The sequence below is a fragment of the Neoarius graeffei genome, chromosome 15 (assembly GCF_027579695.1).
Source record: "Neoarius graeffei isolate fNeoGra1 chromosome 15, fNeoGra1.pri, whole genome shotgun sequence".
NCBI lineage: Eukaryota > Metazoa > Chordata > Actinopteri > Siluriformes > Ariidae > Neoarius > Neoarius graeffei.
The window spans coordinates 58,446,521-58,468,846 of record NC_083583.1 but is presented as its reverse complement, the minus strand read 5'-3'; the positions used below and the strand labels follow the sequence as shown (position 1 = coordinate 58,468,846).

Sequence of the window (22,326 nt, the reverse complement as noted above, 5' to 3'; positions counted from 1 at the left end):
TCAGTGCAAGTGCAAATATAGATAAAATATAATACAATGCTCAAATTTTTGAAAGAAGAACACACACGCACACACACAAATTGATAACTGGAAAACAAATGAACAAATACATAATGTATATACACTACATGCCAAAAGTTTGGACACACCTTCTCATTCAATGTGTTCTGTGTTCTCATGACTATTTACACTTACAGTATACTCTACTCTCACTCAAGGCATCAAAACTGAATGAGCACTCACCCACTACTCAGGCTTGCGCGCCCAGCGCGTATCCCAAGCCTCAGCAGCAGGGATAGTACAATACTCACACACGCAGTTAGCATCACAAACGGTCACCCGCTACTTCAATGAGAAGGTATGTTCAAACTTTTGGCCTGTAGTGTATCTGAATTCACATCAGCACACATTCACATACTCAAATGTACACACACATACACACACAGCAGCAGAAGTGCTACTTGTAGGGGAATTTAGCATATCATCTCACGCACCTGCGCATTTGTCATGATGTGAAAATACCGTAATGAAACCAAGCGAAGCACCTTTAATAAAATAACCGTAATTAACTGCAGTGAAGCAAAAACGCACATAAAACCACAAACGAACACCAACTTGGACGTGAAGGTGAGAGCCGCATGACACCAGGCAAAGAGCCGCATGCGGCTCGCGAGCCGCGGGTTGGCCACCTATGTTCTACAGGGTCGCAGGCAAGCTGGAGCCTATCCCAGCTGACTACGGGCAAAAGGCGGGGTACACCCTGGACAAGTCGCCAGGTCATCACAGGGCAAGCTGGTAACTAATATATTAATTTTTTTCTTTACCAAATTCTAACAGAAAACAAGAGCACCCGAAAGGGAAATCCGAGCCGAGCTGCCATTTTGAATCCTCATTCACGGCTGTAATGCAAATGGCTTCCTCCTCAGTATACAAGTGCACTTCCATGGCAGGAAAAAAACTACATTTTGCTGCCTATGTAGTCCCCTGTTTATACAAAATTGAGTCATTCAGGATTTAGCCATGGTTTTGCTCGGCGTTAGCAACAGTTACAGGTTTTTAGCTTTCTCCTGAAATGTTTTCTTTTATTTCTTCTTCCTCAGGGTAGTAAAACTCGCTTTCGCTGTGAACACTGTTATCGCTATCCATGCTGTAAAATTAATGCTATTCTTCTGAGAAATGCTGGCAAAAATTTATAAGATTTTTGATAATCTTATAAATAAATCTTATAAAAAAAAAGATAAATGTTGACAAAAAATGCTACTATGTTTGTTGTTGTTGTGAACGAGCAAGTCGCCAGAGGTCCATAACCGGGGTCCGTAACTGAGGTCCATATCATAGGATACAGACCCACTCGCCAGCCAATCAGAGCGCAGGATTTGATGGAAACCGGACCGCGAAAAAAATAAAAGACGTTATGTTCTATATGAAGGAAAGGAAACGTAGGACCAAACTAATAAATATTGGCGGTCAGCGAGCACCTCGGTGTGATCAGCTGTTCGTTTAGCGACAGAATGATGGAACTGTCAGTGCACGCTCAAAGGTAAACCTGCGCATGCGCACACGGACTTCCTCTGTCTGCTTGACTGCGCAAAGCGAGCGATTTCATGCACATTATTTGCTCAGGAATCCCCTCAAATTAAAAAACTTCCCAGCTACAGAATGGCCTGATATTTTGTGAGATATTACAGAATTAAGCATATATCACAATGACCAAATTTCAGAGGGAACTACATTTTAGGAAATCGAAAAGCCATCTAGTTTTAAGTTAAATGAATGAATATTGTAATAATGGTTAATATTCTTATTTTTTTTTGTATATTTCTACTCCGTATGCTAACCAATCATTTTCAATGTTTTGCAGACTCAGTCCCCCTCTGCCTTCACTGCCTGTTGGCTGGATCGTCAGGTCTGTTGCTGCACTGCTGCTGGTTTTTGTTTTTATCACGGATTTGGGATTGCTGCTTGTGCTCCACCAGCAGGACCTTTACTTGAACATCTTGGCTGATGGATGTGGTCTTATTGCATGGCTGGTCCACTTTGGGGCCGTTTTGTCCTTGCAAAGATCTGCCTACAGAAGGACTCGAGGTCCACCATTTTTTCTGATCTTGGCGATTCTGCCTGTTCCTAACATAGTCTTTACTGTTATTACTTATGTTCAGGATGGCAGTCATCTCAGTTCTGAGCACCCCTTGCAGCTCGGAAGATTTGTCTTGTCTGTTACCAGGGCAGCCCTGATCCTTTCGTACTTGGTAGCCTTTATCTTTCCTTGTTACGCGTCGCAAAGGGAGTCTCTGCTTGTAAACACAGACGATGGGGCTCCTCTTCTTGTTCCAGAGCCTGCTGGGGGAGAAATGGTCGCGGAGGATGGCTGTAGCTGCCTGTCCAGGTTTCTCTACTTGTGGTTGAACATTCAACTGAGGCAAGGTCAACGTGGAGAGCTCGAGAGACCCTGCGATGTTTTACAACTGCCCCAAAGGCTACGGACCAAAGCTGTTACTCAGCGCTTCAGTCAGAGTTGGGTACAGTGTCTGAAGAACAGAGTGCCAAGGGCACTTGGAAGGAACCAGCAGGATGGTTTGTACAGTGAGATCCAGCCTGAGGAGCTTTCAGACGAAATGAGCCAACATGAGGCAAGGCTCTTCAGGGTGCTACACAAGGCTTTTGGCCCACGCTACTACCTCCTTGGTGTGCTGAAGTTAATGGCCAGTCTGCTAGCGTTCGCAGGACCACTACTCCTCAGCTGGCTCGTGGGTTTCATGGAGACTCAGGGGGCACCACTGAGCAGAGGTGTGTGGTGTGCTGTGGGACTCTTCTCGAGCACATTTTTCGCAGCATTCCTCCGCAACGTCTTTGTTTTTGAAGTATCGAAGATTGCCCTGGAGGCTCGGGCTGCTGTGGTGTCCACTATCTATGCTAAAGCGCTGCGCGTCAGCAGCTCAGAACTGGCGCGTTTCACTATGGGTGAGGTGGTCAACTACATGAGCACGGACACAGACCGACTGGTCAATTTTTTCAACAGCTTCCATGAAGTTTGGAGTCTTCCTTTCCAGTTCATCTTGGCCCTATACCTGCTGTACCTGCAGGTGGGCGTCACCTTCCTGGGAGGGCTGGGTGTGGCTTTTCTGCTTGTGCCACTCAATAGGGTGCTGGCAGCCCGCATCCTGGAGAACAATAAACACATGCTGATGCACAAGGACAACAGAGTGAAGGTAAGAATGCATCACTGTTCTTGTTTCCTGGTGAAGGAGTCTGTTGTACGCTTACACCATTTTTATTTTCAGAAATTCAGTTGTTGGCATAGTTTGATTATCTTACTGCATTGTGCTTTGCAGTAAAGAATGTAAAGAGATTCTATAATGCAAAGATGCTTATAAAATGAAATGAAAGACTTTTACGAAGAGCAGAAAACTGTGAAAATCTCAATCAGGTGGGCCCGCCCTTTGCCTTTTAGACCTGCTGTCGTGGTTTTATCAGGAAATCATCCACTTGGCTCTCAAGTTTCTCTCTCTCTCTTTTTTTTTTTAATTAATTTTTGTAGATCTAAAATTTGCTCATTTCTACTGATGGGGAAAATGCCTAAATATAAAACCTAAAGAAATCTAGGATAAAATTTATATTAAAATACGGTGCCTGTGACTTTTGCCTGGTATTTTATATTAGTTTTATTGTTTAAGTTTTTGGGTTTTTATTTTTTAAAGGAACAGTCCACCGTATTTCCATAATGAAATATGCTCTTATCTGAATTGAGACGAGCTGCTCCGTACCTCTCTGAGCTTTGCGCGACCTTCCAGTTAGTCAGACGCGCTGTCACTCCTGTTAGCAATGTAGCTAGGCTCAGTATGGCTAATGGTATTTTTTGGGGCTGTAGTTAGGTGCGACCAAACTCTTCCGCGTTTTTCCTGTTTACGTAGGTTTATATGACCAGTGACATGAAACAAGTTCAGTTACACAAATTGAAACGTAGCGATTTTCTATGCTATGGAAAGTCGGCACTATAATGACAGGCGTACTAACACCTTCTGCGCGCTTCGGCAGCGCATTGATATCTGAGCTCCGTATCAATGCGCTGCCAAAGCGCGCAGAAGGTGTTAGTATGCCTGTCATTATAGTGCGGACTTTCCATAGCATAGAAAATCGCTATGTTTCAATTTGTGTAACTGAACTTGTTTCATGTCACTGGTCATATAAATCTATGTAAACAGGAAAAACGTGAAAGAGTTTGGTCGCATCTAACTACAGCCCCAAAAAATACCATTGGCCATACTGAGCCTAGCTACATTGCTAACAGGAGTGACAGCGCGTCTGACTGACTGGGAGGTCGCGCAAAGCTCGGAGAGGTACGGAGCAGCTCGTCTCAATTCAGATAAAAGCATATTTCATTATGGAAATACGGTGGACTGTTCCTTTAATAGTTATTTTATATTTAAATATACAATATTCAATGTAGATGTAGTTGTGTCTGACCATTAGAAAGAAATGATCAAATACAAATCAGTGAAACAGTAAAACGTTGAAATTGAACAAAAGAATAAAAGAAACAGATTCATGATACACTGCCCAGCCCAAAAAAAAAAAAATCGCACACACTAATATTTTATTGGACTGCCATTCCCTGGTGAAAATCTTTCAAGGATCTTCAAGGATCCTTAAAGTTCTTTGTGAGGGTCTTTGAGGATCCTATTGAGGATTTCAACAAAGATCCTCAAAAGATCTTCAAGGATCTTTAAAATTCTTGCCAGGATCTTCAAGGATCTACAAAGATCTTTTAACGTCTTGCCAAGATCTTCAAGGATTTCAAAGTTCTTTTCAAGATCTTCAAGGATCCACAAGGCTCTTCAAAGTTTTTTTCAAGATCTTCAAGGATCTTTAGAATTCTTGGCAAGATCTTCAAGGATCTTCAATTTTCTTGCCAAGCTCTTCAAGGATCTACAGGAATCTTCACAGTTCTTGCCAGGATCTTTGAAATTCTTGACAAAATCTACAAGAATCTTAAAAAACAAAAGCCACATTCATTTTCAAACAAAGCAATTCTTTATTGATGCTATCATAACATAACGTCATGAACACAAAGTTATGTTGAACATTCAGGAAAAAGCAAACAGATGGAAAATAACAATATCCTCGTCAATCTGTTTGCTTTTTCCTGAATGTTCAACATAACTGTGTGTTCATATGTTATGTTATGATAGCATCAATAAAGAATTGTTTTGTTTGGAATTGAATGTGGTTTTTGTTTTTTAAGATTCTTGTAGATCTTGGGGGCGTCGTGGCTCAGGTGGTTAAGGCGCCATACCATGAATGCGGGCGACCCGGGTTCGATTCCGGCCCGAGGTCATTTCCCGATCCCTTCCCGTCTCTCTCTCCCGCTCATTTCCTGTCTCTACACTGTCCTATCCAATAAAGGTGCAAAAAGCCCAAAAAAATATCTTTAAAAAAAAAAAAGATTCTTGTAGATCTTGTCGAGAACTTTTAAAGATCTTGACAAGAATTCTGAAGATCCTTGAAGATCTTGAAAAACCTTTTGAAGATCCTTTAAGATCTTGAAAAGAACTTTGAAATCCTTGAAGATCTTGGCAAGATGTTAAAAGATCGTTGTAGATCCTTGAAGATCTTGGCAAGAAAATTGAAGATCCTTGAAGATCTTGCCAATAATTTTAAAGATCCTTGAAGATCTTTTGAGGATCTTTGTTGAGATCCTCAACAGGATCCTCAAAGACCCTCACAAAGAACTTTACAGATCCTTGAAGATCCTTGAAAGATTTTCACCAGGGTTAGCTTGGATTAAGGGGCACATCCACTGTGACATTGTTTAAACCCGCCTTATGCACCATCACAACATTTATTTCCATCCAGAGTTGTATTATTTTTTTTGCTGAGATCTTGTGTTGGGGCGGCACGGTGGTGTAGTGGTTAGTGCTGTGGCCTCACAGCAAGAAGGTCCGGTTTCGAGCCCCGTGGCCGGCGAAGGCCTTTCTGTGCAGAGTTTGCATGTTCTCCCCGTGTCCGCATGGGTTTCCTCCGGGTGCTCCGGTTTCCCCCGCAGTCCAAAGACGTGCAGGTTAGGTTAACTGGTGACTCTAAATTGACCGTAGGTGTGAATGTGAGTGTGAATGGTTGTCTGTGTCTATGTGTCAGCCCTGTGATGACCTGGCGACTTGTCCAGGGTGTACCCCGCCTTTCGCCCGTAGTCAGCTGGGATAGGCTCCAGCTTGCCTGCGACCCTGTAGAACAGGATAAAGCGGCTAGAGATAATGAGATGAGATCTTGTGTTGGGAGAGTCAGACCACTCGGAAAGTCTTTTCCAGCACATCCCAAAGAGTTCAGGACTCTGGTGACCAGTTCATGTGTGAAAATGATTCCTCATGCTCCCTGAACCACTCTTTCACAATCTGAGTCCTAATTTTACGCCCATGCCATCAGGAAAGGAAAAACTCCATTGATGTGATGATAAGCTGGTCATTCAGTACATTCAGGTCGTCAGCTGACTTCATTTTATTGCCACATAACGTTGCTGAGCCTTGACCTGACCAACTGAAGCAACCACAGATCATAACAGTGGCCACTATGCATGACGGGTGCATCACTTTATATTCTATCCACATTCACTGGATATGCTCTGATTGGCGAGTCTACGACAAGGATATCAGTTTATATACCATAAGTAGAGAAAAACAAAATGGCGGAGCATGTTGCTGAACCAACCGAGGACGAAATTAAAAACTCTACTTGAAAACAGAACCCCAAAAATTACAAAAAAAAGCAACAAAATATGGAATAAAAGTATTTGATGGTGGGGCGGCACGGTGGTGTAGTGGTTAGCGCTGTCGCCTCACAGCAGGAAGGTCCTGGGTTCGAGCCCCGGGGCCGGCGAGGGCCTTTCTGTGTGGAGTTTGCATGTTCTCCCCGTGTCCGCGTGGGTTTCCTCTGGGTGCTCCGGTTTCCCCCACAGTCCAAAGACATGCAGGTTAGGTTAACTGGTGACTCTAAATTGACCGTAGGTGTGAATGTGAGTGTGAATGGTTGTCTGTGTCTATGTGTCAGCCCTGTGATGACCTGGCGACTTGTCCAGGGTGTACCCCGCCTTTCGCCCGTAGTCAGCTGGGATAGGCTCCAGCTTGCCTGCGACCCTGTAGAAGGATAAAGCGGCTAGGGATGATGAGATGAGATGAGATGAGATGAGGTGAGTATTTGATGGTAAGAACATATCTTGTTTGTTTTTCAAGAATTATTATTATTATTATTATTATAGCATTTTTCACAAATTGCTCCGGTCATTTCGCCGGTTTGTTTACATTCTAAGCAGAAATTATTTTGTCGGACGTTTTCTATAAAGTGTGGGTGGTAGAAGAGAGCAGCTGGACTTGTTTGAAGATTCTTGAAAACGTTTCACCTCTCATCCGAAAGGCTTCCTCAGTTCTGTCTGACTAATAGGGAGTATCAGGTATTTATCCTCTCATGGATCATAATAGAATCAGAATTCTGATGGCTGCATAGTAGGTGGCTGATGAATGATGTCTTAGACCCCCACCTCTGTTCAGTGATGGCCGTTCCAGGTTGACAAAAAAGAACGATAGATGCGTAGAAACATGTCTGTCCAGTTGCTCTCTTCTACCACCCACAGTTTACTATGATCTGGATGACTGAGAATCTTCACAGACATGTTTCTACGCACTTTGGGATGAGATCCCTTTGACTGGTGGGGGAGTATGAGAGGACTCCCGGAGAACTGGCGGACATTTTGGCCAGAGAGGATCGTTCTTTTTTGTCAACCTGGAACGACCATCACTGAACAGAGGTGGGGGTCTAAGACATCATTCATCAGCCACCTACTATGCAGCCATCAGAATTCTGATTCTATGATGATCCATGAGAGGATAAATACCTGATACTCCCTATTAAGGCCAATTTATGCTGACAACCCAGTCCTCGCAGATGGCGTCGCAGACAGTGTCTGCATAGCCCCCCCACCTTCGCAGACACTCTGCGCGCACCTCCCAAAAATTGTGACCACCGCAGAAGCCTCGCAGACAGCGTCGCAGACAAGAGGGCTCTGATTGGTCCACTCTACATCCGCTGTACACGCACTTCCGCTTCCCTACTTTCCCGGTTTGTTTTGTTTTCACGACTGGCATTTTTAAAAATACGAGCGAAGATGGAGCAGCATGAAGAGCGGTTGATTGAGGAAGTGAGGAAGTACGTACATCTATACGACTCCAGTTCTAGTCATTATAAGTAACCGGAGGATAAACACTCCACTAACCACACCCACCAACTACTCCTAGCGACTTCGCGCCCCCTTGCGTTGTGCCGGTGAATAACATCGCGCACGCCTATTACTCCCCGCTCAACAATAAATTACAACTGTCTGCGAAAAGCTGTCTGCGAAAGCCTTGTTGCAAGAGCATGCAGAGGCCTTTAGTCAGACAGAACTGAAGAAGCCTTTCAAATGAGAGGTGAAACGTCTTCAATAATCTTCAAGCAAGTCCAGTTGCTCTCTTCTACCACCCACAGTTTACTATGACCTGGATGACTGAGAATCTTCACAGACATGTTTTCTATAAAGCTTTTATTTATAGAATTTGCAAAAAACTAAAAATGCTGTTTCTCAAAATCCAGTGAATGTGGATAGAATAAAACAGTTATTCCACTCAATCTCGTCGTACATGGCTTATAGCCAATTCGGTGCTACACACCTTGTCAGCTCTTGGCTTATGTACGACTCGATTTCGTGGAATAATTGTTAAACGCGCTTCCTATCTTACCCTGACATGCTCATTGTTCTGGAACAGGGTAAATCTGGACTCATCAGACCACATGACCTTTTTCCATCGCTCCGAAGGCCAGCATTTATGCGCTCTAGCAAATTGAAGGCCTTTTCTTCTGATTAGCCTCACTGACGACCATAGTCCCAGTCCTGCATGTGTAAATGATCTTACTTTCACTATTAAACATAGCCATGAGTTCTACTGTCGATTTTTTTTTTTTAACGATTCGACTTCACCAAGAGTTTAAGTGATCTCTGAGCACAGTCAGTCAAAAACCTTTTTTTTTTTTTTCCTGACCACATTTCTTCCATGAAGTTGACAGTTCATCACTATCCTTCCAGGGTTAAATAATGTGTTGATCAGTTCTTAACCCAATTCCAGTCATTTCAGCTCAAATCTCCTTAGTTGTTTTCTTTGCTCGACCAATAATTTGCCCCTTCTGGAACACAGTGGCGTCTTTTCCATGACCACGGGATACGTCTTCTGACATGTTTGTTTAAAGGGCATATTCTGGACCAATTTCTTTTTTTTTTATATGAAAGTATTTCCCTTTACACACTCATCCAGAAGGGTAATTTTGCACAAGGCCATCTGTCTACAGCAGAAAAAAATAAAATAACAAAACGCGTCTGGAAAAATCCCAAGGGAGTCTGGAGCTAGATTCGTGACGTTATCTATCTGCAGAAGCGCCAGCAGGCTGCACGAGCTTGCACGGTTTCAGTGCACAGCCTGTGTAGACCAAGCGCTCCCATTTCTCTCTCATTGTCCGGTCTTTTGGGAAACGATGAGTACTAATCCCATCAAGATTGGTGTTGCTACACCCTCCTACGATATATCTGTTAACCATTTTAATAATTACTCGATAGCGTTGAAGAAATTTGCAGAAAACCACCAGGTCGTTTTCTCATAAACAAACCAGCGCTGACGTAGGATTCAGAAGGAGGCGTCCCGCACGCGACGTCACGGAAATCAATGTTTGCCGGGAAATCCAAATGCCAAGTTTTTTCAGAGGCGGACCAATTCACCTCAAATGCCTTGATTTCAACTGAATTTTTCTAGTATTGCGCAAGGTGGGGCGGCACGGTGGTGCAGCGGTTTCAAAAGTAGCCGGTCACCGGCGGCAAATCGCCGGCTATAGCTTGTTATGCCGCCGGCTATTGTCAGTCGAGTCACAAAATTTAATATTAAATATTTCTGACAGCAAAAAAAGTTGTAAACGTAAATTACATCCACTATGTCATGTATGTCCGTTGCCGCGTCAACTGTGTTTACATCCTCGACACGAGTGCAGCCATTACTGCCGCCTGTGTTGCCAGATTGTGTTTACATCCTCGACATGAGTGCAGCCATTACTGCCACCTGTGTTGCCAGATTGGGCGGTTTCCCGCCCAATTTGGGCGGTTTTAAGTGCATTTTGGCGGGTTTTGAACATATTTTGGGCTGTAAAACGTCAGCAGTATCTGGCAACATATTTTTTTACTTAATACAAGAAATTAATGGATGCCAACGTTTTTGCCAAAATGGTATTTTATTTTCCATTGTTTAGGCAGCTTCAGCATCATACTGTGAGATTCTGTTCAAATTGTTTTTTCTCTTCTATGAAGCCTGAGCCATTTATTTTATTAGTTTATAATTATTGTTTAATTTAGTCTTCAGGAGAGACTGCCTGCACACAGGACTAGTATTAATAGTTTTTTTTTTTCTTACATGAAAGCTGAGGCATTTATATTATATTTGAAGGTAACTTCATGTTGTGCTGTGTGGTTCTCTGCACTTTAACTTTTGAACCAACAGGTGCATTTGGATAAGTAAAGCCTATTTTTCTGCATTTTTGTAGTCTTGGTAATCTTTTATATTGGTAAAGTTGTTTATAGGACCATTTCTCAGTGTCTGTTTTTTTAATCAATAGTTTTTCAGTAATAACTTAATATTTAACATATCACTCAATTTTAAACAACCCCCGCGCCTCCCCCATGGCTTGCCCCCATAGTCTCCAAAATTTCTGTGGGAAACACTGGCGTGCGTAACAACGCTAATCAAGCTTAAGCTAGACGACCCGCCTCAAATACCCATCCCGGGTAAATGTTATCCCAATTTTTAGATGGCCTGTTCCAAACCATCCCGCCCCATGAAAAATTTGTACTTGCATATCTATCAATCAATCAATCAATCAATCAATCATCCATCCATCCATCCATCCATCCATCCATCCATCCATCCATCCATCCATCCATCCATCCATCCCTGCACACTTTGCGTGCATTATGTCTGCCGCTGGCAGACATTTTACCATTTTGCACCCTGCTGTAAATTATTTGTACCCTGCTATTCTCCCAAACTTTGAAGCCCCTGTGGTGTAGTGGTTAGCGCTGTCGCCTCACAGCAAGAAGGTCCGGGTTCGAGCCCCGTGGCCGGCAAGGGCCTTTCTGTGCGGAGTTTGCATGTTCTCCCCGTGTCCGCGTGGATTTCCTCTGGGTGCTCCGGTTTCCCCCACAGTCCAAAGACATGCAGGTTAGGTTAACTGGTGACTCTAAATTGACCGTAGGTGTGAATGTGAATGGTTGTCTGTGTCTATGTGTCAGCCCTGTGATGACCTGGCGACTTGTCCAGGGTGTACCCCGCCTTTCGCCCGTAGTCAGCTGGGATAGGCTCCAGCTTGCCTGCGACCCTGTAGGACAGGATAAAGCGGCTAGAGATGATGAGATGAGATGAGATTGCGCAAAGTAAAAAAAAAATTGCAGAGAATGCAGAATGTGACAGATATTTGACCAAAGTTTAATATAAAATAGGAGAATTACATTGGTCTTGCTCCTGAATTTACCCGTGATATGCACTTTAAGAAATGAGAAGCTACTCACTGCATCAGTTCGGGTTAAAAGAATTGTCGCCAGCTGAAACATTAATCACTGCAGTAATAATCCAGTCAAAGGCTCTTACTGTATGTATTTGCTTATTTAAATCCAAAAGGTGACTTTTTATTGGCCTGGCAGTGTATATTTCAGTGCAACAAATATTGGTTATCCAATTCAATGTTTCTGTAGTTGCTAGTGATGAAACCAAACATTATTTGTGTGCTTTTCATCCTTTCTAAAGTTAATGACCGAAGTCCTTTTTGGAATCCGAGTTCTCAAGTTCTATAATTGGGAGCAGCACGTTGCAGAGAAGATAACTCAGAGTCGCAAAAAAGAGCTGCGTCACCTGAAGGTCTTGAAGTATCTGGACGCAGTGTGTGTGTATACCTGGGCAGCTCTTCCTGTCGTCATCTCAATCCTCACTTTCATCACGTATGTGCTGCTTGGAAACAGTCTTACTGCAGCTAAGGTGAGCAGGATAAAGAGAAGCCGAACTCAACTCTCAAAGCTGTTTACTTTTTTGTTTTTGATATGAAACAGATATCACGGCTCAGTGTACGCTGATGCTGATCTGATACCGATAATCTGACAGTAATCAAGCTGTCACTCTGCAAGATTCTGTTACCTATTTATGTGAAAAATCAGTGATATATATATATATATATATATATATATATATATATATATATATATATATATATACACTCACCGGCCACTTTAATAGGAACTTGTTCTTGATTCTAAGATCCCTGTTCTTGGCTGGCAGGAGTGGAACCCAATGTGGTCTTTTGCTGTTGCATGCTGAGATGCTTTTCTGCTCAGCACGGTTGTAAAGAGTTGCTATGAGTTGCTATATCTTTCCTGGCAGCTCGAACCAATCTGGACGTTTTCCTCTGACCTCTCTTATCAACGAGGCGTTTGTTTCCACCCACAGAACTGTCGCTCGCTCATTCAGTGTGTGAAAACCCCAGGAGATCAGCAGTTTCTGAAATACTCAAACCAGTCCATCTGGCTCAAACTAACACCCATACCACAGTGAAAGTCACACTTTGAGATCACAATTTTTCCCGTTCTAATGTTTGAAGTGAATATTAACTGAAGCTCTTGATTTGTATCTCAAATCAAATCAAGTTTATTTGTATAGCGCTTTTAACAATAAACATTGTCGCAAAGCAGCTTTACAGAATTTGAACGACTTAAAACATGAGCTAATTTTATCCCTAATCTATCCCCAATGAGCAAGCCTATGGCGACGGTGGCAAGGAAAAACTCCCTCAGACGACATGAGGAAGAAACCTCGAGAGGAACCAGACTCAAAAGGGAACCCGTCCTCATTTGGGCAACAACAGACAGCCTGACTATAATATTAACAGTTTTAATAGGTATAACCCTCAACTGTCCTCATGGGGCCGTCCTTCACAGGAGCGGGGCGATAAAACTCCGACCAGACACAGGGCACCAGGATGGATCAAGCAGGTCCGAGGGGCAGAAGAGGCCAGCATCTCAATCCCAGGATCAACATGTAACTCAGAGGGACAGATTGGGGGGGGGGGAGAGAGAAAGAAAACACGTTGTTAGGTATGCCCTAAAATGTCAAGTATTAAATCTGTGTGATAGGCTCGCAGAGACGAGAGTCTTTACATCAGGCATAACACACAACAATGGCATGTTAATATGGTAAAAAATATATCATGACCTGCTCTGGCTGGATGCTTGATTGGGTGATGGGAGCACACTCCTCAGCAATGATGAGATGCAGATGGGACCCTTAGGCCTGGCCAAGACAATTCAGCTACATTTCATCGGGTCTGGGACATGCGACAGAATGTCTGACGGCCGATTCCCTGCAGGCTACGATAGCCAGTCGAGGTCTCCACCCTCTCCACCAAAAGATTTCCTGTTGACTCCATGTAACTCAGAGGGACAGATTTGGGGTGGGAGGGAGGGAAAGAAAACACAGGTTGTTAGGTATGCCCAATATCACCTGAATAAGTAGGAACAGTATACATATTGCACTGAGTACAAGCAGGGACTCCGGCAACTAACTATGACAGCATAACTAAAAGGAGAGAGCCAGAAGGTAACACGGGCATGAGGGAGCCCCGGGACATAAAGCAGCCAGCCACTACACCGTCAACAAACTCGAGTGAGCAAGCGAGTGGGGACTGACAGCATCCATTACATCCCAGTTTACCAAAACACTCTATGTCTGAGGACCCTCCAGATCTACTCCTTTACCTCATAAACACCATTAACAAAAGGCTTGACTAAACAGATATGTTTTCAGCCTAGACATGATTTGCTAGACATGATGATATCTGCATGATTTGATGCATTGTGCTGCCGTATTGGCTGATTAGAGAACTGCATACAACAGCAGGGGTATGGGTGTTCCTAATAAAGTGGCCAGTGAGTGTATATGACAAGATATGTCCTGTGTTCATGAGTAATATCTGTTCTGTGATAATTAATGTTACACATATTCATTACAAATGTCACAGGGCCAGACTGGAAAGTATGCCAAATCCTATCTGGTACCATACACCCGTTTTTTTTTTGTTTTTTTTTTAATTATCTTTTTTTTTAATTAATTAATTAATTAATTTTTTAATTTTAGCTCATCCGGCCGTAGGCCAGGCCGGATGAGCTTATGCGATCACGCATCATCTGTCCGTCGTCTGTTGTCCTCGTCCGTCCACAATTTACAAAAATCGTTACTCCTCCGACAGGATTGATCGGATTTTGATCAAACTAACATACAATGTTCCCCAGGTGGGTGTGCAGGGTTCTCCACGGATTGAAAATATAGGGGGGTGGGGGTCAATCGGATGGCCTTGAAACATATTTGCATAAATCTACATATCTCATTTGCATAAAATTTGCATAAAATACTCTCAAATAGTAATCATTTAGAATAGAGGAATCAATTGGACTGGTACAAAACACATCATACATCAAACATTACACACACATCATATTCAGTAGGGCTGTAACGATACACCCAATTCACGATTCGATTCGTATCGCGATTTTTGACCCACGATTCGATACACCCACGATTTTTTTAAAATGTATTTTTAAAGTAGTAAATTTGACTTATTAACATTTACTTACTTACATTAACTATTTAATAACAAATAATTCAGACCACTGCAGAGAATGAGTAATATGTATGCAAAAATGAACAAATGTATATCCAAAGACTGTTTTATTTCTCAAAATAATACTGTTGAGCCGGAAGCTCTGTTTTTTTCGGTTCTGAAAAAGTCATTTTTCCAAATCGTGTAAATCCGTTAAGATTTTTTTTGGGGGGGGTGGCTCTCTTACTGTCTCACTCTCATAGGGCCAATGATTTTCTGTGATCGCGGAAAACAGATGGAAATTACGGAATTTTTATGGTGAAACATTGCTCGCGTGTCAAAATGTAACTGCCGCAGAAGGCTTCCGCCCAAGCAGACATGCCTTTCCGGTCAAGTGATTGTGATTGGCTTGTGGCACACCTAGCCAGCCAATGAGCTGCTTGTTTACAGATTCGCTCCCCGCGTCGCAACCAGAATGGCGACCGCTTAAAAGAAATGAATGCTCTGCCAGTGGCGAGTGTGGACGTTGCGTGACTCACAGAAGATTGTCACAGCTCGGCAAAAAAACGACTTACTAATAGATATAAAAAAATAACAGTAATTTAAGTAAGTTTAAAATGTAATTTAAATAAAAAGTAAAGTATTCATAAATTGAAGTTTGGAAGCACCTCTCTTTTTGGGCTGAGGAGAAGTTTGAAAGGGTGTACCGCGATTCTGCCTTCTTGTATCGCGACACGGATCGTGGCTCTGCGTATCGCGATTTCGATACGCATATTGTTACAGCCCTAATATTCAGACACATTGTTTGAAATGGAACTGGAAAAAAATTTTTTTTTTTATTTAGCAAACTACAAAAAAAGAACAGAAAAGTACAGAAAAGTTTTTGTATTAACTATATTCACACTGCTCCACAAAAGCTGACATTGTTTGAAATGGAAATGTAATTGCAGGCACCACTGGAAAAAATAATTTTTTTTAGAGAGTAAAGTACATTGAAAAGATGTTGTTTTAACTATATTTACACTGCTCTATGGCTATATTTACACTGCTCCATGGCTATATTTACACTGCTCCATGGCTATATTTACACTGTTCTATGGCTATATTTACACTGCTCCATCCATGTTCACCAGTTAACAGTCTAAGAAGATAAAAAAGAAAAATGACATTGTAATTTAAACTCATTCATACAGACTCCAGCAAAATGCATTGTAATAGTTACACAGCCTAACAAGATCTCTAAAATATGGTTGCACAAAATGCTTTGATATTTGAAAGAAACTAACTCAAAATTACCTGCTTTCCTCTTTTCCTAAACATCCACTTCGAAGGTGATCTTCCTGTTCCTAATGCCTGCCCATAGTTTTGCAGCTTTGTGAAAATCAAACTCCTCTGGTGGAGGCCCCTGGATTGCAACGTGCAGCAAAGAATTCAGAGTCTTCTGTGATAGTCGGTTCCGCAGTGTTGTCTTCACACGCTTCATGGCACTAAAACCACGTTCACAGCCTCACGGTTTTATAGGCAATATCACGCTTGCCGCACCAACTTTGAACTTTTTGTTTTTATCCTTTATTTCTCTGCCGACAATAACAATCAGTTATCTCGAACTTTGGTGTCGATTCACACGTTATTATAAAGGCGTGTTATCTCCCGGCGCAAGAACAATGTGTCAAAAACGCCGAAGTGTGAAACGTTTTTCTTAAGTATGATTCGCACGGGATAAGTATTACCTATGGACCTCTGGTAATTCGCAATTACCCCCGCACCTCTGTGTTATTGTGTGGCGCATTCGGACGGGATAAGCAAAAGTCTGTAATTCACTGAATTTACAGACATTGTGACCGGATGTGTCGTAAGTTCACAGCATCCTGTTTCGTCTTGTAGACAGTAGAGATGGGATTTATGGCTCTTTGATGGGATCCGCATCTTTGTGATCCGTTCTTTGAAAAGAGCCGTTCAAAAGACTGGCTCATTTGGCTCTTTTTAAATATTTATTCAGTTTTAAGAAGACAGCGTCTAAAGAAGCCAGATCCCTCTGCTTAGACAGTGACATCAATATTTCTGGACATACCTTTTATATAAAGCAACCTAGACTTACATTATTGTAACCCCTAAACGCTCATAAATAACCATTAAAAAACAATGAGGGCTTCAATGAATGTCCATGCAGAACGGCTTTTCTGTAAAAAAAAAAAAAAGAACCCACTCAAGAACATAGTTATCAAGAACGCAAGAATATTTTATAGAAAAACACTTGTTTTACAAAAATATTTAAGTCTGAGATACAAAATAGATACAACTACAATAAATATAACACAAGAACTAGTTATCACACGAACATTTTAATAGAAAAAAAAACTTTCTATATTAAAAATATTGAAATTGTAACAAAAATAGATACAACTAAACAGTCAGATAAATAAAGTTATAACAAGAACACAAGATTATCTTAATAGGAAAAACAAACTATTAATGCAAAAAATATATTATTATTATTAGAAAAATAGATACAACTAGACAAACAGATAAATAAATAAAATACACAAAAATAGAACAAACAAAATGACGATAGAATAAATTAAATGAACGTCCGTGCAAAGTAGTTTTCCCACAATATTATCATTAATATCACACAACAACATTATAAACTATATACAAAACAATTTGAACTATTAGGCAAACAGATAAAACTTGAATAAATAAAAGGCAAATGCTGTTTAGCCTACTTCTTGTTCTTGGGCAAAAGCTTTTTTTTTTTTTATTAAATTTTTTTTTAACGATATTTTTTTGGGCTTTTTGCACCCTTATTGGACAGGACAGTGTAGAGACAGGAAACGAGCGGGAGGGAGAGACGGGGAGGGACCGAGAAACGACCCCGGGCCGGAACCGAACCCGGGTCCCCGGATCCACGGCACGGCGCCCCATCCACCCGAGCCACGACGCCCCCTGGGCAAAAGCTTTTTCATCTGAAACACAGTACAGAAAAAGAACGACAGAAAGAACGGCTCCCCCAGCTCGAGACTCGGTTCTCATCGTTCATGCCTAGGAGCCGTTCAAAAGAATCGGTTCGTTCGCGAACGTCACAACACTAGTAGACAGGAGTTCAAAATGCTTATCTGGTTCAAATACGGGATAGGCCTACTACCACTTGCCCCTGAAATGCTGTTTATCAAAATTTCGCCCGTATCCTCCATTATTCACTCCAGAAAAGTACAAGAGACGCGCGTTTAATAATTACAACCACAGACATGCGCATTCACACGGGACTTGTATTACCACTGGACGTCTGTGTTTTGCCGAAACACAGTAGGTAATTCGCGGCGGAATTATTACTTGGCAAATTACGGACATGGCGCATTCGCACGGGACTAAGAACTCAGACATTCTCTGTAATTATTCCGAATTACCAGAGGTCCACAGGTAATACTTATCCCGTGCGAATAGGGCTTTAGACTATAATCGTCAGACTGACTAAACTAATTGCTGGTAAATGAGTTTCACACTCAGGTGTTGTCAGTACTCCAACAGAGAAAGGCTATCTGTCACAAAGAAAACAAAGGGACGTCTCTTCCTTTTGTAAAGGGGCGGCAGAAATTAAACGGGTGTGGGAATCACAGAAAGGGGGGAGGCCCGGACCTCTAAAACCCCTCGTGGAGAACCCTGGTGTGTATAAAAGGTGTCAAGATGGTGGTGCCACCTGTCATATTTACGATTTTATGGGCGTCTCAAATTTTTGGGTGACTCGTCACATTAAATGCCACTCTTCGTAAACTGCTGGGACGTTTTCACTGAAACTCACCCAGAAGACTCTAAAGACAGAGGGGTCACGTGCAATTATGCGAAAATTGCTACTCCTCCTACAGGATTGATCAGATATTTCAAACTCGCACACAACAGTGGTCGGTATGAGCTACAGCCTCACTGAATCTATGTTTTTTTTTTAAGAAACAGCATGGCTGCTGGACTTATAATGTTTAATTCAAGTTTCCTGTAGCATTCTCTGTTATCTCTTATTTTGGCAAGGATATTTGGTGACAAAGGTGAAAGCCTTTACAGTATTTGAAATAAGAGCAGTAACAAAGCAGACATGAAAAGTGCTCCAGATTCATTCGAGTCAGACTGAGCCCAGAGCATCTAAAACTTTTCCCATAGATACATCCTAAGTGAAATTATTACTTGTATGTAAAGCATGTGCTATCCTTTTGTCTGAAATTGTCTTTTTTAGCATGTTCCTGTTCCCATACTATGATTTGCATACGTTCCTGGTGTAAGTGTGAATGTCAAGCCAGTTGTCAGGATCTTTCTTTGCGACTATGATGAATTTGACATTTGCTATAACCGCATAGGAGAGAAGAACTCGTGATGTTTGGAATCAGGTCACACCAGATCAAAAACCCATTGATTCTGACACTGAAATTTGCTTCCTTGTTTTGCCTGTAGGTTTTCACTACTCTGGCTCTAGTGGGCATGCTCATTCTTCCACTCAATGCCTTCCCCTGGGTTCTTAATGGCACACTGGAAGCCAAAGTATCTCTGGACCGCATTCAGCTCTTCCTCAGTCTACAGGATCAAGACTTCAGTGTATACTACAGCCAAGGTAGTAAAATTATTTCAAAGGTAGTTCTGTACAGCCTGAAGGAACAAACATGGAAATAGTAAGAAGTCAGTCAGTCACTCAGTTGGTTGTCTATCCAATCCATGATTTCCAGCACATACAGCTCCTTATAACCAGTGGTCATCAGAATACATCCATCCATCAACACCGTTTATCCATCCATCCATCCATCCATCCATCCATCCATCAACACCGTTTATCCATCCATCAACACTGTTTATCCATCCAGCCATCAACACTGTTTATCCATCCAGCCATCAACACTGTTTATCCATCCAGCCATCAACACCGTTTATCCATCCAGCCATCAACACTGTTTATCCATCCAGCCATCAACACCATTTATCCATCCATCCATCCATCCATCCATCCATCCATCCATCCATCCATCAACACTGTTTATCCATCCAGCCATCAACACTGTTTATACGATACGATACGATAATACTTTATTGTCAGTTTACACTGAAATTTGGTTTGCATCCCTGAACAAGACTCGCTTGAGGACAACACACACATATAACATCACAGTAACAGTACAATAACCCACCACCATAGTCAGGGGTAAAGGCAAGACGGAGGACACATACCTTCATACAGACATACATAAAAACAGCCATACATAACATGAGGGAAATTTTCACCATGTGTAATACATTGGATTAAACGCTCGCTGGTGCATGCTGCAGATTCAGTAAAAGAATTGATTGGTGTATAAAAGAATGTTTAAGTCTATTGCGGTTGAAGAAGGGAACTCTGAAGCGCCTATTTGAAGGTAATAATTGATATTCTTGGTGTAAGATGTGCGTAGCATCAGTGGAGATGCATGTGGCCAGTCTGAGCATACTCTTATTGTGAGCTTCCTGAAATAGGTGTGCTATGGGCTGCCCAATGATCTTAGAGCATATTTTTATTTGATGCTGGAGTTTAGCTTTATCCTTGACAGAGAGGCTGTTATACCAAGCTGTACTACAGTAAAGCATAACGCTCTGGATCACAGATGTAAAGAACAAAAAAATTATTTGGTCGCTGACACCAAAAGATCTTAGTCTTCGCAAGAAATATATACGTTGTTGTATTTTTTTACATGTGAATTCTATATGGTCAGTCCATGTCAGATTCTGGTCAATCATGACACCAAGGTATTTATAGGATGGGACTTGAGCAATGTCTGAGTTATGGATTTTAACTTTGGAAAGTTGGAGAGGAGGTTTTCCAAAGATGACCTCCTCTGTCTTCACTGTGTTAATGATAAGATAATTAATATCACACCATTCAATTAACCAGTCCACATTGTTTTGGTACAAAGAGTCATCATCTGATTTTGTGAAAAGAGTGACTAATGTTGAGTCATCTGAATATTTAAAAAGATATTGATTTGGCACATTGGTGGTGCTGTCCGAGGTATACAGAGTGAACAACCTGGGAGAGCTTATGCAGCCCTGGGGAACTCCAACATTGGTGGTGATGGGAGAAGAAAGTGTGTCATTAACCTTAACTAGCTGGACCCTGTTTGTTAAAAAAGAAAAATACCAGTAAATAATATATGGGTTTATATGAAACTTAATCATTTTAGACAGAAGCAAGATCATCCATCCATCCATCAACACCGTTTATCCATCCAGCCATCAACACTGTTCAGCCATCCAGCCATCAACACTGTTTATCCATCCATCCATCAACACCGTTTATCCATCATCCATCCATCAACACCGTTTATCCATCCAGCCATCAACACTGTTCAGCCATCCAGCCATCAACACTGTTTATCCATCCAGCCATCAACACTGTTTATCCATCCAGCCATCAACACTGTTTATCCATCCAGCCATCAACACTGTTTATCCATCCAGCCATCAACACAGTTTAATCCATCCAGCCATCAACAATGTTTATCCATCCAGCCATCAACACTGTTTATCCATCCAGCCATCAACACTGTTTATCCATCGATCCATCAACACCGTTTATCCATCCAGCCATCAACACTGTTTATCCATCCATCTACACCGTTTATCCATCCAGCCATCAACACTGTTCAGCCATCCAGCCATCAACACTGTTTATCCATCCATCCATCAACACCGTTTATCCATCATCCATCCATCAACACCGTTTATCCATCCAGCCATCAACACTGTTCAGCCATCCAGCCATCAACACTGTTTATCCATCCAGCCATCAACACTGTTTATCCATCCAGGCATCAACACCGTTTAATCCATCCAGCCATCAACACTGTTTATCCATCCAGCCATCAACACTGTTTATCCATCCAGCCATCAACACTGTTTATCCATCCAGCCATCAACACTGTTTATCCATCCAGCCATCAACACCGTTTATCCATCCAGCCATCAACACTGTTTATCCATCCATCCATCAACACCGTTTATCCATCCAGCCATCAACACTGTTTATCCATCCAGCCATCAACACTGTTTATCCATCCATCTACACCGTTTATCCATCCAGCCATCAACACTGTTCAGCCATCCAGCCATCAACACTGTTTATCCATCCAGCCATCAACACCGTTTATCCATCCAGCCATCAACACCGTTTATCCATCCAGCCATCAACACTGTTTATCCATCCATCCATCCATCCATCCATCCATCCATCCATCCATCCATCCATCAACACCGTTTATCCATCCAGCCATCAACACTGTTCAGCCATCCAGCCATCAACACTGTTTATCCATCCAGCCATCAACACCGTTTATCCATCCAGCCATCAACACCGTTTATCCATCCAGCCATCAACACCGTTTATCCATCCAGCCATCAACACCATCCATCCATCCATCCATCCATCCATCCATCCATCCATCAACACCGTTTATCCATCCAGCCATCAACACTGTTTATCCATCCATCCATCAACACCGTTTATCCATCATCCATCCATCAACACCGTTTATCCATCCAGCCATCAACACTGTTCAGCCATCCAGCCATCAACACTGTTTATCCATCCAGCCATCAACACTGTTTATCCATCCATCCATC

The 22,326-nt window shown here is 42.1% G+C and overlaps 1 protein-coding gene across 6 annotated transcripts in view; it reads left to right on the top strand.

Annotated features, from left to right (window-relative positions):
* The window catches only part of abcc10 (ATP-binding cassette, sub-family C (CFTR/MRP), member 10), a 67,561-nt gene that overhangs the window by 12,923 nt on the left and 32,312 nt on the right, over positions 1–22,326 (top strand). For all 6 annotated transcript variants that reach the window (XM_060941712.1, XM_060941716.1, XM_060941713.1 and 3 more), the window contains 3 exons: positions 1,862–3,209; positions 11,859–12,086; positions 19,138–19,294. In XM_060941712.1, coding sequence (XP_060797695.1) covers positions 1,862–3,209; positions 11,859–12,086; positions 19,138–19,294 — 1,733 coding nt within the window. The remainder of the gene's footprint in view (positions 1–1,861; positions 3,210–11,858; positions 12,087–19,137; positions 19,295–22,326) is intronic.